We start from the raw sequence: 17,519 nt of genomic DNA, 5'->3' as shown, positions 1-17,519 counted from the left end.
TATTTTTATTATTTTAGCATTTATTTACCTGGCTGCCTTGGGTCTTGGTTACAACACACAGGATGCTTGTTGGACTCCGAGAGACCTTTCCTTGCTGCACACCGATTCTTGGTTGTGGCCTGGGGGCCCAGTAGTTGTGGCTTGCAGGTTTCGTTGCCCCCTGGGATATGGGATCTTAGTTCCCTAACCAGGGATTGAACCTGTGTTCCCTGCGTTGCAAACTGAAATCTTAACCACTGAATCACTGGGGAAGTCCTGTGAAATTTGATTTTAATGAATGAATGAACATCTGAGTATCTTGAGAAAAAAAACAGGCATCTATTCATCCTGTCTGATGGCTTATTTTGTTTAAAGTGACTTGGGAGATGGGGATAAGAACCAGTTTAAAAAAAAAAAAACATGCCCTAGTTTTGAGGACGCCTGGGTGGGATTCTGCCTGGCCTGTGTAAATGTGTACAAGCTACATCCTTAGCTGTTGCCTTGACACCCGCTCTGCTTACTTACACAGTAGCCCAGTCAATCTGCTAGATTCTAGTTTTCACGTGTGTGCCAGAGTCTGAAAGAAGAAGCTGATGAGAGGGAAGTTATCTGCCTTTCCGTAAAATTCCTTATATTTCGGCTTTAATCACAACTATGTTACTGAAAAGCGTTTAAAGTAGCTAATGCTAATGGCACAGTCAAATCTCAGTCTCCTTAGATTTCAGCCTTTCTTAATCTTAGGGTAGCACTTTCTTCTGACCAGCTACACTGAGCCTCTGCCTGTGACTTTTGAAACTGCTTCCTCTGAATTCTCTGATGCGTTTCCTTCCTTCTTGCTCCCTTCCTTTCCTTCTCTGCTCCTCTCTTTCTTCCGTGCTGCCGGCAGTGGCGGTGCGAGTCCTGACACTGGCCCGCCGGGGAACTCCTGTCCGGCCTGTTTTCTTGTCTTCCTCTTTTTCTGCGTGCGTCCCGAGAGCCATCTGTTTTCCCCACCTTCACTGTTCAGCACTCAGTTGTGTCCAACTCTTTGGGATCCCATGGACTGCAGCACATCCGGCTTCCCTGTCCTTCACCATCTCCTGGAGGTAAAGCAAAATAAAATAAAAATAAAAATTTAAAATAAATGAGAGGAGGAAAGGGTAGGGGTGGGACACGGGCGTCTTGTGGATGTAGCCTCTTTAACTGGCTGGATTGTCGTCTCTGCTGCAAACTAAAGATGGCCTAAAAATTTTCCCTGTCGGTGGATGTGGGGACTGATGGAGTTTTTCTTTACTGTGAAGAATGAAATGTACAGAGAGCCCTGTTGGGAGAGAGGTATTTGCAATGTTTGCGTTAAGGAAGTGAGTTCCTCAGTAGTTTTGTTAGTGTGGTTAGCATACAGGATGCTTTGGTGTAAAATTTTGCTGCTGAAGAGTATTCAGTGATTCTCAGTCTCTCTTGGGAATCATGTAGAATGGTCTGTGGTTTTTGCTCTAATTTCTCCTTCGTCTTTGACTGGTTGGGAGTCAACGATTGGAAAACATGAATTGTAGTTAGAACATTCAGGATCAGTAAGAGCTTTTAAAAATTTTGGTAGTTTTCTTTGACAGGGGGTTTAAAAAATCATATATTATGCCCCACTGACCCTCTTAAAATTATACAGCCTTTTAATTTAATAGCACTTTAAGAGTGGTGATAGCTGCTCCTCTTCTCTTATCCATAGCAAAGAAATTTGGTGAGCAGGCTAATATGCAGTTAATATAGTTTGATTGTCATAGGTTAGGAGATGTTGTTGTTCAGTTGCTAAGTTGCGATTAGGACTGGTTCTCCAAAACAAGTTATAGAGTTAAACATTTCTGAAACCCAAATAATTTTTGCTGGCCTTCTTCCAATATTTATTTTGCCTACAGTCTACAACTGTAAGTCGCCAGTCATTTTGCCTTTCTCTTAGTTGCAGCATGTGGGACCTAGTTCCCTGACCAGGGATCAAACGCCAGACCCCTTGCATTGGGAGTGCAGAGTCTTAGCCATTGAATCACCAGGGAAGTCCCCTATAACTTGCCTGTTTTTTGATAAGAACTTATCACATAAGCTACAATTATCGGGCGTCCCTGGTAGCTCAGCTGGTAAAGAATCCACCTGCAATGCAGGAGACCCTGGTTCAATTCCTGGGTCTGGAAGATCCCCTGGAGAAGGGAGAGGCTCCCACTCCAGTATTCTTGAGCTTCCCTGGTGGCTCAGGTGGTGAAGAATCCGCCTGCCATGCGGGAGGCCTGGCTTTGATCCCTGTGCTGGGAAGGTCTGCTGGAGGAGGGCATGGCTACCCACTCCAGTATTCTTGCCTGGAGAATCCCATGGACAGAAGAGCCTGGTGGGCTGAGAGGAGCCTGGCAGGCTGCAGTCCATGGGGTCACAAAGAGTCAGACGCTACTGAGTGGCTTTCACACAGGGCTTCCCCAGTGGCTCAGGTGGTGAAGAGTCTGCCTGCAGTGTGGGAGACCTGGGGTCGATCCCTGGATTGGGGAAATCCCTGGAGGAGGGCATGGCAACCCACTCCAGTTTGTCTGGAGAATCTCTCTGGACAGAGGAGCCTGGAAGGCTACCGTCCATGGGGTTGCAGAAAGTCAGATATGACTGAATGACTAAACACTGTTGCATAAGCTATAATTATCAGGATTATCCCAAAAATTACTTACAGCTTTTCTGTTCATTTAAAATTTTGTTTTAAAGTCATGAATCTATTTTTTATTTGGAATGCTTTCTTCTCCTCTCAGAATCTGGTTTGTCTGAAATCTAAACTCCATAAAGCCTTCCCTGTTGACTTTGGCTACCCAGGACCTCCAAGTTTCCTGGCTACTAACCACACAATTTCCTGAATGATGTATCCTCATATTTTATTATTTCAGTCATTCTTTGCCTCCCAGGGATCATCAGACTGGTTTCTGAATTCCTCATGGTCCTAAGCATGAAGCGGCCACTTGAATAAACAGTTCCCTGAATGGTTATACCTTCTTCGTAAAAGCCTTAGGCATTTGTCCCTCGTTTCTTCAGTTCCCACAGTGCCTTTGATGACTTAGTATGGAATTCTCATATATGTTTTTAAGTTTATTTTAAGCTGGAGGGTAACTGCTCTGCAGTGTTACGTGGGTTTGTACCGTGCAGCAGCATGGTCCCGCTGCATGCAGGCTTACCCCTGAGCCGCACTCCGCTACTGTAATCCCACCATCTAGGTCGCCACCGAGCACTGGGCTGGGCTCCCTGTATGCCGGAATTCTTAAGTTGATTGAAGTGCCAAGAGGTAGTCCTAACCCACCTTTTCCTGTTGTGCCTGGAGCTCTGACAAACCTACTTTACCACTTTTTAAAAAATGCTCATAAAATCAATATGGGGAAATGAGGGATTTCCCTGATGGTCCAGTGGTGAAGACGCTGCACCCCCACGGCAGGGGATGCAGGTTCGATCCTGGTCAGGGAACTATGATCCTGTGTGCCATGGGGCATGGCCAAAAGGCAAAAAAGGAAAGGTATCTTTTTGATGTTATATTTATATGTTCTTACATAAAGTAAAAGAACTTTGATTACTTGGACTCAAAGTTCAAATATTCCAATATTGACAGTTATCATTCTTGTTAATCATTACTTGACAATGATCAAAATAAGATAGATGGCATTCTGGGCACTTTTATTTTATAAAATGTACATTGAGGATTCCCTGGTGGTCCAGCTGTTAAGATTCTGAGCTACCACTGCAGGGAGTGTGGGTTCGATCCCTGTTTGGAGAACTAAAATCTCATATGCCACTCCATGTGGCCAAAAAGTAAAAAAAAAAAAAAAGTGAACTGCTTCAATTTTTGCTGCTAAGTTTTTTATTTTAAAAGACTATAGTTAAGTTAAAAAAAAAAATGGAAGCAATGCCCCGAAAATATTAAGGCAAGTCTCCCCCTTCAACACTTTCCCCAACCCTCTATTTCCTAGAGGTAAGAAAAAGAAATGCAAAAAAGCAAAATGGCTGTCTGAGGAGGCCTTACAGATAGCTGTGAAAAGAAGAGAATCGAAAAGCAAAGGAGAAAAGGAAAGATATACCCATTTGAATGCAGATTTCCAAAGAATAGCAACGAGAGATAAGAAAGCCTTCCTCAGTGATCAGCGCAAAGAAATAGAGGGGAACAATAGACTGGGAAAGACTAGAGATCTCTTCAAGAAAATCAGAGATACCAAGGGAACATTTCATGCAAAGATGGGCTCGATAAAGGACAGAAATAGTATGGACCTAACAGAAGCAGAAGATATTAAGAGGTGGCAAGAATACACGGAAGAACTGCACAAAAAAGATCTTCACGACCCAGATAATCATGATGGTGTGATCACTCACCTAGAGCCAGACATCCTGGAATGTGAAGTCAAGTGGGCCTTAGAAAGCATCACTACGAACAAAGCTATTGAAGGTGATGGAATTCTAGTTGAGCTATTTCAAATCCTGAAAGATAATGCTGTGCAAGTGCTGCGCTCAATATGTAAGCAAATTTGGAAAACTCAGCAGTGGCCACAGGACTGGAAAAGGTCAGTTTTCATTCTAATCCCAAAGAAAGGCAATGCCAAAGAATGCTCAAACTACTGCACAATTGCACTCATCTCACACGCTAGTAAAGTAATGCTCAAAATTCTCCAAGCCAGGCTTCAGCAATACGTGAACTTCCAGATGTTCAAGCTGGTTTTAGAAAAGGCAGAGGAACTGGAGATCAAATGGCCAACATCCACTGGATCATTGAAAGAGCAAGAGAGTCCAGAAAAACATCTGCTTTATTGACTATGCCAAAGCCTTTGACTGTTTGGATCACAATAAACTGTGGAGAATTCTAAGAGATGGGAATACCAGACCACCTGACCAGCCTCTTGAGAAATCTGTATGCAGGTCAGGAAGCAACAGTTATAACTGGACATGGAACAACAGACTGGTTCCAGATAAGAAAAGGAGTACGTCAAGGCTGTATATTGTCAGCCTGCTTATTTAACTTCTGTGCAGAGTACATCATGAGAAACACTGGGCTGGAGGAACCACAAGCTGGAATCAAGATTGCCGGGAGAAATATCAATAACCTCAGATATGCAGATGACACCACTATTATGGCAGAAAGTGAAGAGGAACTAAAGAACCTGTTGATGAAAATGAAAGAGAGTGAAAAAGTTGGCTTAAAGCTCAACATTCAGAAAACTAAGATCATGGCATCTGGTCCCATCATTTCATGGGAAATAAATGGGGAAAGAGTGGCTGACTTTATTTTTCTGGGCTCCAAAATCACTGCAGATGGTGATTGCAGTCATGAAATTAAAAGATGCTTACTCCTTGGAAAGAAAGTTATGACCAACCTAGACAGCATATTCAAAAGCAGAGACATTACTTTGTCAACAAAGGTCTGTCTAGTCAAGGCTATGGTTTTCCACTGCAAAAATGCAAAGCCTGCAACTGGATCTGTGTCCTGAGCTACTACTTTTCAGCAGCAAAGCTTTTTTTTTTCTTCACTTTATGGTTTTCCCAGTGGTCATGTATGGATGTGAGAGAGTGGACTGCAGGGAGATCCAAACAGTCCATCCTAAAGGAGATCAGTCCTGGGTGTTCTTTGGAAGGACTGATGCTAAAGCTGAAACTCCAATACTTAGGCCACCTGATGCAAAAAGCTGACTCATTTGAAAAGACCCTGATGCTGGGAAAGATTGAGGGCAGGAGGAGAAGGGGATGACAGAGGATGAGATGGTTAGATGGCATCACTGACTCAATGGACATGGGTTTGGGTGGACTCTGGGAGTTGGTGATGGATAGGGAGGCCTGGCGTGCTGTGGTTCATGGGGTTGCAGAGTCAGACATAACTGAGTGACTGAACTGAACTTACCTGACGTAGTGAACAGTTTCGTATGCTGCTGCTGGTGCTGCTAAGTCGCTTTAGTGGTGTCCAACTCTGTGCGACCCCATAGACGGCAGCCCACCAGGCTCCTCCGTCCACAGGATTCACTAGGCAAGAATACTGGAGTGGGTTGCCATTTCCCCCTCCAACAGTTTGGTATGCGTCTCTTCAGACCACAGAATATTCTGCAACTTGACTTTATTATCTAACAGATCATGGGGTGCTCTCCTTGGCCATACAGATCTCTCCCACTCTGTTTTTAGTGTCCACAGGGTTGAAATTTTTTTGTTGTTAGAGTACTGTTGGTTTACAATGCTGTGTTAGTTTCAGGTGTACAGCAAAGTGAATCAGTTATACACACATCCTCTCTCTTACATTCTTTTCCCGTATTGGCCACTACAGAGTATTGGGTAGAGTTCCCTGTGCTACCCAGCAGGTTCTTTTTCGTTATCTATGATATTTTATATACAGCAGTGGTATTTGTCCATCCCAGGCTCCAAGCTCTGCCTCCCTGCCTCATCCCCCGATAACCGTGGGTGTGTTTTCTACATGTGTAACTCTGTTTTGTAGGTAAGTTCCTTTGCAGCCTGGTTTTCGATCCCAGGTGTGGGCGACATGAGTGTCTTTCCCTGTCTTCAGTCAGCGTGGGTCTCTGGGCCCGGCTGGGTCCTCTCTGTGGCTGGGCGACGCTCCCCTGTGTGTCTGTCCCTCGCCTCTCCAGCCAGCCCTCTGCTCTTGGACACTGAAGCTGCTGCCGTGTCCTGGCTGTCGTGAACAGTGCTGCAGTGGGCGCTGGGGTGCGTGTGCCTGTTTGGACCGTCATTTTCTCCAGACCTGCCCAGGAGTGGGATTGCTGGATCACACGGTAATTCTGGTTTTAGTTTTTTAAGGACCCTCTGAGCTGTTCTCCGCAAAGGCTGTGCCAGTTCCCATTCCCACCAACAACTTAAACTTAGGAGGGGTCCCTATTCTCTATAGCCTCCAGTCCATGGGGTCGCAAAGGGTCAGGCATGACTGAGCGACTTTCACTTTCTCCAGCATTTATTGTTTGTAGATTTTTTGGTGATCTTTTTTTTTTTAATTTAAACTTTTTATTTTGAATCGGGCTATAGCTGCCGTCTATGGGGTCGCACAGAGTCGGACACGATTGAAGCGACTTAGCAGCAGCCGCGTAGCTGATTAACGATGTTGTGATAGTTTTGTGTGAACGGTGCAGGGACTCAGCCAAACATGTATCCATTCGCCCCCAAATGCCCCCCCCCCGCCACCCAGGCCGCCACATGACGTAGACCAGGGCTCCCAGTGCCATACAGCAGGCCCTGGCTGGTTATCCATTTTAAATAGAGCAGTGTGCACACATCCGTGCCAAACTCCTTAACTCTCCCTTCCCCCATCCTTCCCCCCTAGCAAATGTGGATTTGTTCTCCGTGAGTCTCTGTTTTGTTAGTAAGCTCATTTGCATCATTTCTTTTTAGATCCCACATATCAATATAAGGGGTGTCATGCGGTGTTTCTCCTTCTGCCTGACGTGCTTCATTCAGGATGACAATTTCTAGACCCATGCCTGTTGCTGCGGATGGCTCTGATGGCCATCCTGCCCGCTGTGAGCTGATACCTCATTGCAGTTTTAATTTACATTTCTCTAATAATTAATGGTGTTGAATATCTTTTCTTATGCTTTATAGCCATATGTATGTCTTCTTTGGAGAAATGTCTATTTAGAGTTTCCATCCTTTTCTTTTTGACCCTTCCCTGCAGCTTGTGGGATATTAGTTCCTCAGCCAGGGACTGAACCCACGCCCTTGACAGTGAAAGTGTGGATGCCTCTAACCACTGGAATTCCCTTCTGCCCATTTTTTTTTAATTGACTTTTTTTTTTTGGATATTGAACTGCATGAGATATTTATGTATTTTGGAGATTGATCCCTTGTCAATTACTTCATTTGCAAATATTTTCTCCCATACTGAGGGTTGTGTTTTCATTTTGTTTATGGTTCCCTTTGCTGTGTAAAAGTTTTTACTTAGGTTTCATTTGTATATTCTTGTTTTAATTTTCATTACTGTAGGGGGTAATGTAGGGAGATGGTAAAGGACAGGGACGCCTGGCGTGCTGCAGTCCATGGGGTCACAAAGAATTGGACACGACTGAGCAACTGAACAAGTGTAGGAGGTGGATCAGAAAAGGCCTTGCTGTGGTCTACATCAGAGTGTTCTGCCTGTTTCCCTCCGCAGAGTTTTGTAGTATCCAGCCTTACATTTAGGTCTTTAATCCATCTTAAGTTTATTTTTGCGTATGCTGTTAGGAGTGTTCTACTTTTATTCTTCTATATGTAGCTGTCTAGTTTTCCCAGCACCACTTACTGAGGAGACTGTTCCGAAATTCTTAAGTGTTATTCCATTGAGGATTTTTATGAGATCAACTGAATACTCTTTCAGGTAAGTCTCTTTTGTATTTTCCATCTTTTATAGTAAAGAATGTGTACACCTGCCTCCTCATCTTTTAAGGAGTTTGGTGTGATGTCAGCGGAGACTGATCTCCAACCAAGAAGCCATTTTCCAAAAAGTCCTAGGGCTTATCTAAATTTCTGATTGCTGATGCCGGGAACATGCCTATTCCAGTAGAGACCAAGCCCATTTAGAAAGGTATCTATAAAGTTGGGATTTCCTGGTGGCTCAGATGCCATCTGCAATGCAGGAGGCCCTAGCTACAGACCTATAGTGAGGCATACTACTTGTTCTGTTTGGCTGAGCTGTGCAGTTGGTGGGGTCGCAGTCACAACCAGGGACTGAACCCATGCCCCCAGGAATGGAAGTGTGCAGTTCTAACCACTGGGCCACCAACGAATTCCCTGAAGCACACTCTTGAGTACTGCTGCCTAACATGCAGTCTGAAAGGATGGAAGTTAAGAGAGCAAAAATATACTTCAAAGGCACACCTACTCATATAAGCTCCATCACACTTTATATAGTTTTGGTGATATTATACATCCCATGTATTGTGATAAGATAACCTAGGCTAGAAGACTGATAACCAGAATGCCAGTTTATTGATGACCGTGAAGACAAATTGCAAAGAGGAATAGACCACTCATGTCTGCGAGTTGGAATATATATTCTCTCCTATGAAAAAGCCTGGAAACTAAGTTGAAATGCTATTATAAGTTGGCTTGGTCATTACGGACTTAGACTAGGAGGTGTGATATCCCATCCATGACTATGTCAGGAACATATATGGGCACGAGAGACTAGATTACTTTCTCCTGCAGGCCAAGGTGCCCCCTCCCCACATCCCAGCAGTGCAAATGTATAACCGTTTGACTCCACCCTTCCCAGACTTCATGTACGCTCCTCTGTTAAGTGCTCGCCACGTCATTATCCTCATGCTCACCAACTCAGTGGACATGAGTCTGAGCAAGCTCCGGGAGATCGAGAAGGACAGGGAAGCCCGGCGTGCTGCAGTCCATGGGGTCACAAAGAATCGGACACAACTGAGCGACCGAACAACAAATGATTGCCATGTTTTCCTAATTACAAAGAAAAGCGTTTACAAATGGGTTTTTAAAAAATTCTTATTTTGATACAATTTCAGACTTACAGGGAGATTATAAGAAGAGTACTAAGGATTCCCCAAATGTTGATATTCTCCCCCCATTTGTTTTATCTTCCCTCCAGTCTCTCAACGCGATGGTCCAAAACTTTGCTGAATGTATAGCCTCAAAAATGGCAAAAGCAGATCTGAGGAATATAAAAATCATTTTACGAATTAGAAACCCTCTGACTTATTTTTTTGGCTGGGCTGTGAGGCATCTGCAATCTTAGTTCCCTGACCAGGTATTGAATCTGTGCCCCCTGGAGTGGAAGCGTGGAGTCTTAACCACTGGAATCTCCAGTGAAGTTCCTACCCTGTTTCTTTCGTTATCTACATTTAGAATGTGGATGCCATTCCAAATCTGTTATGAACACAAGAACAAACCTCCAATACTGAAATTAATGTGTTATTTATAATGAAAGTTCATTACCTTAGAATGCATTCTTCAAATCTGTAAGCCCAAGATATTAAAAAAAAATTTAAAGTATGTTTATGTATAGGTGCAAATCTCCCTGTGATAGTCTGTTTGCCTTTTTATTGTCTTCCAGCTACAGCAGATGAAGGGGATGGAGGCAAGCAGGATCATTTGATTTTTTATTATTTCCTGAAACCTCTCCAAGATAACCTTTGCAGATTAACTTTGTCCTTTGTGTAAAATAAAATTAGTGTCCCAAAAGCCACTAAAAAATGCTTGGTCTCCAGCCTTCTCTTTCGGACTCTAATTCTGTATCTTGCAATAGGGCAGTATTTATTGTGTTACAGAAAGGTTTCTTTTACCATCTTTCATTTTTTGTATTTTTTATATTTATAAAATCTGTTATAATATATTAAGTAAGACACTAATATAAGTCAGATACTAAAGGAAAGTCCCTACTGTTAATTCTGAAGCCAGGTTTTCCTCTAAGACTGGCCTTGTCTCGACTGAATTTTATTTCTAATGTAAAATAGGTCTTTCCTTACAAAAAGCCTAAATTGATAATATTGATAATACCAACTTACCCATATTATGCCAGGAATAAAAGGCTTCCCCAGTGGCTCAGATGGTAAAGAATCCGCCTGCAGTGTGGGACGCCTGGGTTCGATCCTTGAGTTGGAAGATCCCTGGAGAGGGGATAGCAACCCACTCCAGTATTCTGGCCTGGAGAATAGAGTCGGACACGACTAAACATAGCAGAGACAGAAGGTGTCCTTCCAAACATTGGGAGAGAAATTCAGGGCTTTCAGGATTTTCAAACCAGGTCTACAGGTCTCGTGAAGATTTTTTATTTCGGTGGCCTTTGGGCCTGGGGCTTGACATTGTCTAATAAGAATGCAAATACAAGAGGGTCAGCAAGGTCTGCCTACCTTTCCTTAAGTCAAATTGCTTTTTCCTCTTAGATCTGGAACCCAGATCACTTTTTATCAGCAAAAATATACATAGTATTCCCTGTGGATAAATGTTCACATTCTTTTCAGTTCAGAGCGATGATGGTAAAGATGACGAAAGAACTTGGGAGGAGAATGGATACACAGAGCAAGAAATTATTATGGAAAAAAATTTTTTCCATTATGTTTTATTACAGGATATTGAATGCAGTTCCTCATGTTATACAGTAGGACCCTGCTTACCCATTCTATGTGTAATAGTTTGCATCTGCTGCTGCTGCTGTCGCTTCAGTCGTGTCCGACTCTGTGCGACCCCAGAGACGGCAGCCCACCAGGCTCCCCCATCCCTGGGATTTCTCCAGGCAAGAACACTGGAGTGGGTTGCCATTTCCTTCTCTGATGCATGAAAGTGAAAAGTGAAAGTGAAGTCACTCAGTCTTGTCCGACTCCTAGCAACCCCACGGACTGCAGCCTACCAGGCTCCTCCATCCATGGGATTTTCCAGGCAAGAGCACTGGGTGGGGTGCCATTGCCAACATCTACTAACTGCAAAGTCCCAATCCATCCTTCTCTCCTCCTGCCCCGCCCCTGCAAGCACAAGTCTGTTCTCTGTGTCTGTGAGTCTGTTTCATGGATAAATTCATTTATGTCATTTTAATTTATTATTTATTTATTAAGTGGGCCTTATGAAGCATCACTACACACAAAGCTAGTGGAGGTGATGGAATTCCAGTTGAGTTATTTTAAATCCTAAAAGATGATGCTGTGAAAGTGCTGCACTCAATATGCTAGCAAATTTGGAAAACTCAGCAGTGGCCACAGGACTGGAAAAGGTCAGTTTTCATTCTAATCCCAAAGAAAGGCAATGCCAAAGAATGTTCAGACTACCACACAATTGCACTCATCTCATCCCAGCAAAGTAATGCTCAAAATTCTCCAAGCCAGGCTTCAACAGTACATGAACCGTGAACTTCCAGATGTTCAAGCTGGATTTAAAAATGGTAGAGGAACCAGAAATCAAATGGCCAACATCCATTGGATCATAGAAAAAGCAAGAGAGTTCCAGAAAAACATCTACTTTTGCTTTATTGACTGTGCCAAAATCTTTGACTGTGTGGATCACAACAAACTGTGGAAAATTCTTCAAGAGAAGGGAATCCCAGACCACCTGACCCGCCTCCTGAGAAATTATGCAGGTCAAGAAGCAACAGTCAGAACTGGAACCACAGACTGGTTCCAAACTGGGAAAGGAGTCCGTCAAGGCTGTCTATTGTCACCCTGCTTAGTTAATTTAAATGCAGAGTACATCACGCAAAATGCCAGGCTGGAGGAAGCACAAGCTGGAATCAAGATTGCCGGGAGAAATATCAATAAGCTCAGATATGCAGATGACAGCACCCTTGTGGCAGAAAGTGAAGAACTAAAGAGCTTTTTGATGAAAGAGAGGAGAGTGAAAAAGTTGGCTTAAAACTCAACATTCAGAAAACTTAAGATCATGGCATCTGGTCTCATCACTTCATGGCAAATAGATGGGGAAACAGTGGAAACAGAGATTTTATTTTGGGGGGCTCCAAAATCACTGCAGATGGTGACTGCATGAAATTAAAAGATGCTTGCTCCTTGGAAGAAAAGCTATGACCAACCTAGACAGCATATTAAAAAGCTGAGACATTACTTTGCCAACAAAGGTCTGTCTACTCAAAGCTATGGTTTTTTCCAGTAGTTATGTATGGATGTGAGAATTGGACCATAAAGAAAGCTGAGTGCTGAAGAACTGATGCTTTTGAACACTGTGTTGAAGACTCTTGGGAGTCCCCTAGACTGCAAGGAGATCCAACCAGTCCATCCTAAAGGAAAGCAGTCCTGAATATTCATTGCAAGGACTGATGCTGAAGCTGAAACTCCAATACTTTGGCCACCTGATGTGAAGAATTGACTCACTGGAAAAGACCCTGATGCTGGGAAAGATTGAAGGTGGGAGGAGAAGGGGATGACAGAGGATGAGATGGTTGGATGGCATCATCAACTTGATGGACATGAGTTTGAGGAAGCTCCAGGAGTTGGTGATGGACAAGGAAGCCTGGTGATGCAGTCCATGGGGTAGCAAAGAGGTGGACACAACTGATCGACTGAACTGATTATTTATTTATTTTTGGCTGTTCCGAGCGTTATGTGGGATCTTAGTTCTCCAACCAAGGATCAAGCCCCCCACCCCCTTGCATTGGGAGCAGTCTTGACCAGTGGACTGCCAGGGAAGCCTGTATGTCATATTTTAGATTCCCCCTGTAAGTGGTATCATATGGTATTTGGTGTTTTCTCTCTGACTTACTTCACTTAGTACAATCATCTTTTGGTCCATCCATGTTGTTGCAAAAATATTCCCATTATAGGAGTCCCAGAAGAAGAGAGAAAGGGCCTGAGAAAAATATTTGAAGAGGTAATAGCTGAAAAGTTCCCTAACCTGGGAAAGGAAACAGTCACAGAAGTTCGGAAGTGCTGTCTAGGAGATTAACCCACAGAGATATCCACCAAGATACAATGTAACCAAAAGGACAAAAATCGAAGATTGAGAATATTAAAAGCAACAAATAATATACAAAGGAACTCCCATAAGCCTATCAGCTGATTTTACAACAGAAACTGCAGGTCAGGAAGAGTGGCACAATACTTAAAGGAGAAAAACCTACAGCAAAGCATACTCTTATCCAGAAGACTCTTACTCAGATTTGATAGAGAAATAAAAAAGCCTTACAGATAAACAAAAAGAATTCAGCACCACCAAACCAGCTACAGTAGAGGAAGTTCTGTACCCAAAGGGATCTAACCTAATCCCTAGTAGCTGCTATTAGCATAAGGGCATTTTGCATAATGGTTTATTTATCTCTAAAAACGTGTGCATAAACCATCTCCTCGATGCTTGCAACAGCCTAGTGAACTTGATAGGGCCCTGCATCATCTCCACTGGGCAAACAAGGAAACTCATCCAACATCATTACTGTTCTATAAGACACACAGATACGCATAAGATACATCCTGTTTTACAGAGAAATTCTGAGGAACAGAAAATTTTATTTTTCATCACAGCTATCTGAAGGTTTAAAAGGAAAATGTTTTGGTAATGCATATATGATATCCTATATACTGGAAGGCAGTAGGTTATCATAGGGCTTCCCTGGTGGCTCAGATGGTAGAGTCTGCCTGCGATGCGGGAGACCCGGGTGCGATCCCTGGGTGGGGAAGATCCCCTGGAGAAGGAAATGGCAACCCACTCCAGTACGCTTGCCTGGAAAATCCCGAGGAGGAGCCTAGTGGGCTGCAGCCCATGGGGTCGCAAAGAGTCGGACACGGCCGAGCAATAGGTTCTAAACCAGCTTTACCACAAAAGCTAAAGGAACTTGTCTAGGTGGAGAAGAAAAGGCCACAACTAGAAAAAAGAAAATTATGAGAGGGAAAAGTTTATATTCTTGCTTTGCTGGTAGAAAAAGGTGGGGAATGGGGCCTTACACGGCAAATCACAAAGACTGATGCAAAGGCGAGCTGGTACTCTTACTAATGAGGGTAATCAAAACGTAGAAGAGGGTTCAGTGCGAAAAGCAGTAAGGCCTGGTGATTGCAACGATAGCAGGAGGCGATGCGAGGAGAAAGAGCTAGCCGAGCTGTGCCGCGCTGTGCTGCAACTACTGGGGGCCATCCGGGAGGTGAAGCCGGTGAGCGTTATTAGGCTACGACCTCCTCTTCTTGGCTGTCTCCAGCCGGGGCCGTCATATTCGCCGAATGTAGGTCTACTTCGAAGCCTCGGTCTAGCCAACTGATAACCATGCTCCAAACTCACCTCCCTGGGGTGCCCACCGAAACCACGCAGTCCCCTGCTTCAGGCAGGACTTCCAGCGCGCAGGCCCAGAGCTTAACACTGCGGCCGCCTTCCGGAGCGCTGCGTCCTGCCCATGCGCAGCCCCTCGACCCCGCGCCCTTCCCTGCGACCTGCCCCGCCCCTGCCCCGCCCCGCGGCCTCCCGGCCCCGCCACGCTTCCCTTGCCAGAACGGAGGGAAGCCGGCCTCCTGCGTTGCGTATTTTGCCGGCGACCGCGTCGCGCCGTCTGACGCGTCGGTCACGTCACTTCCGCCCCCTCCCGGGAGGCGGTGCTGGGCCGGTGGCAAGCCCCCGGAGGGAGCCGCAGGAGTACGACGGAAGATGGCGACGAGCGGCGGCGAAGAGGCGGCGGCTGTGGCGCCGGCGGCTGGGGCCCCGGCGCCGGCGGGAGACTCGACCCCGGGCTGGGAGGTGGCGGTGCGGCCCTTGCTGTCCGCGTCCTATTCCGCCTTCGAGATGAAGGAGTTGCCGCAGCTGGTGGCCTCAGTCATCGAGAGGTACCGGGCGGCGGCGCCGGCGGGGCGGGTGCCGGGAGGGGGATGGGAGGTCGTGCTGGAGGGTGCGGGCCCCCAGCTTCCCGACTGCCTCCTGCGGCTCCGAGACGCCCCGGCCGCGGCCCCGACTTCGGGGCTCCCCGGCCCCGCGAGTCGAAGGCTTGTCTGGCATTCCTTCCGCCAGCCCGGGCGAGCACTCCGGGCCTCAGTTTCCCCCCAGAGCAAAACTTCTGAGGACGACTTCTCGGAGGGCGCGGCCGGCCGGGCTGGGAGTAATTTTGCGGGACGCGTCGCCCTGTGAGGGGTCTGCCTTCGGGGCTGCCCCCTCTGTTAAGGTCAAAGCTTCGATGAGTTTGCATTTCTCGTCCGCGCTCATCCCCCTGGCCTGGGCTGGAGCGGAGCCGCGGGGCTTAAATCTGGGACCTACCACACAATTTAGTAACGGTCTCCGTGCTGCAGTAATCACTCGGGGCACGTGCTGTTTGTGCTCTAGGTATTGATGACTCTTTTTTTTCCAGGTTGCATTTATGGCGTATTACTACTGTAACGGTCTTTGATTAAAACCATGTTAGTGTTATTCTCAGAGGTCATTTCCTTCCTGACACCGCACACTGTGTCTCTCAACTACAGGATGTTCAGGCTCTTACCATCAGCACTGTTGATTGGTTTGCTGTTAACATGATTTTCCCCTTTTGAGATTCTTAGATTATGAGAGTTGTGTCATACAAGGGCAGGAATAACCAGAGTGCCTGGCTTTTCCTTTCTTAACCTTGCTCAGAGCGGTCTCGTTAGTTTAGTGGTAGACCTGCCTTTAAAGCCAGTCTCACTTTCATTTTTCTAGCCAAATGTGACTTCAGCAACTTTCTGCAGTTGCTTACTGGCTCATTTTAGCTTCCTGCCAACAAGAGTATTACCTACATGTTATCCAGAAGGTTAAAGATTGCTGTTTATTTCTCAAGGGAGGCCCATGATTTGACAGATGGTCTGTTGTTACCTTTGTGCTACTTTGGATGCAGTTTAAAAAATAAATTAGATTAAAATAATGGTTTGGTTGAGTAACTTTAAAGTTACCTTTCAGATGGATTTTCCTGTCTAATTATTAAGCCAAGACGGTTCAGAAGATGTAAACAGATATCAAAGATACTGCTCTCAAATTATGTAGCCTCTTTATATAACTGTTTTCAACAGTTGGATTAATGGTATTTTCACAAGTTATACTTGTCAGGTTACTTAGAAGTGTTCCACTGTTTTTAGAGCACTTACTCTTATGTTTTTATGGACATAAGCTGTAAGTTATAAAGTCATTTGTTGACACACTCTCATACATCCAGTATTCGGGGCCTGTGTCTTTTAAACTATAATAGTTAAGCAGCTGCCTTCCACCTGTAGAAGAAGCCAAAATGAAATACATTAAGGTATGTTTGAATTTTGCCAAATAAGTGATAGGGGCCTCTCTTGCACTTTGTATAGCTAAGATAATCAAGAGTTGCCTGTGTTTGTAGATGCTAATGAGACCTCTTTTCATGGTTTAGAAGAGAAGTCCAAACTGGTTGCTCTTGAGTAGCACGTCTTTTTATTGGAAGGCGAGACCCTTGAAGTCTCTGTGCTGGTTTTTGTGGCTCAGTCAGCTTTGGAACACAGCAGTGTGTCCTCTTCAGGCTCTCTGAGAGCAATATGATCTTAAGGTTGCACGTATTTTCTGAGAGGTCATTTTTCCACAGAAAGCAGTTATTCTCTCTCTCTCTTTCCCTCCCTCCCTCAATAAGATCTTTTCAGACTCTTGCACACGGGAGAGTTTATTGGTTTGCTGTCACATGGTTCTGTAATTTCCAGAAGAAATATCTGCCTTACAAGTTCTTTACGGTTAAACACAGCCTAAACGTACCAAGCGCTCAGTTTGGTGTAGAGCAGAGATCAGCACACTTTTTCTGTAAAGAGTCAGAGTGAATCTAATTTGTGGGCCATGAGAGGAATCTATGCACTAGTCCACTCAGCCATTCTGTGGCGAAAGCTGCCATATGCATTCGGTAAATAAATGGGCGTGGCTGTGTCCAAAGTTTTATTTATGAGCTCACAGGTGAATTTCATATGACATTTACATATCACAGAATATTCTTTTGATTTTTTTTTCCCCCCAGCCATAAAGACACATGTAAAAACTATTCTTAAATATGGCCTGTACAGAGCGGGATGACTGGCTAGATTTGACCTGCGGGTCATAGTTTGCCAACCCCTGGTTTAGAGCATAAAAATTAATACTCTGCTATCAATATCCTGTTTCTCAAAGGTTTTATTTGCCTTTCAAAAAAAAAAAAAAGTTAGAATTGTGGAATTATTTCTTGA

The 17,519-nt window shown here is 44.8% G+C and overlaps 1 protein-coding gene across 3 annotated transcripts in view; it reads left to right on the top strand.

Annotated features, from left to right (window-relative positions):
- The first annotated feature begins 14,991 nt into the window (after positions 1–14,991).
- UBR4 (ubiquitin protein ligase E3 component n-recognin 4) overlaps positions 14,992–17,519 on the top strand; it is a 131,626-nt gene continuing 129,098 nt past the window's right edge. For 2 of the 3 annotated variants that reach the window (XR_005719112.1, XM_040229415.1), the window contains exon 1: positions 14,992–15,179. Coding sequence is in view for 2 of the 3 variants with exons in the window: in XM_040229415.1 (XP_040085349.1) it covers positions 15,004–15,179 (176 nt within the window). In the remaining variant the exon portion in view is untranslated. The remainder of the gene's footprint in view (positions 15,180–17,519) is intronic. The other variant, XM_040229416.1, reaches the window with a different exon arrangement.

The sequence above is a fragment of the Oryx dammah genome, unplaced genomic scaffold, assembly GCF_014754425.2.
Source record: "Oryx dammah isolate SB20612 unplaced genomic scaffold, SCBI_Odam_1.1 HiC_scaffold_27, whole genome shotgun sequence".
Lineage (NCBI taxonomy): Eukaryota > Metazoa > Chordata > Mammalia > Artiodactyla > Bovidae > Oryx > Oryx dammah.
This window is presented reverse-complemented; position numbering and strand designations above follow the sequence as displayed.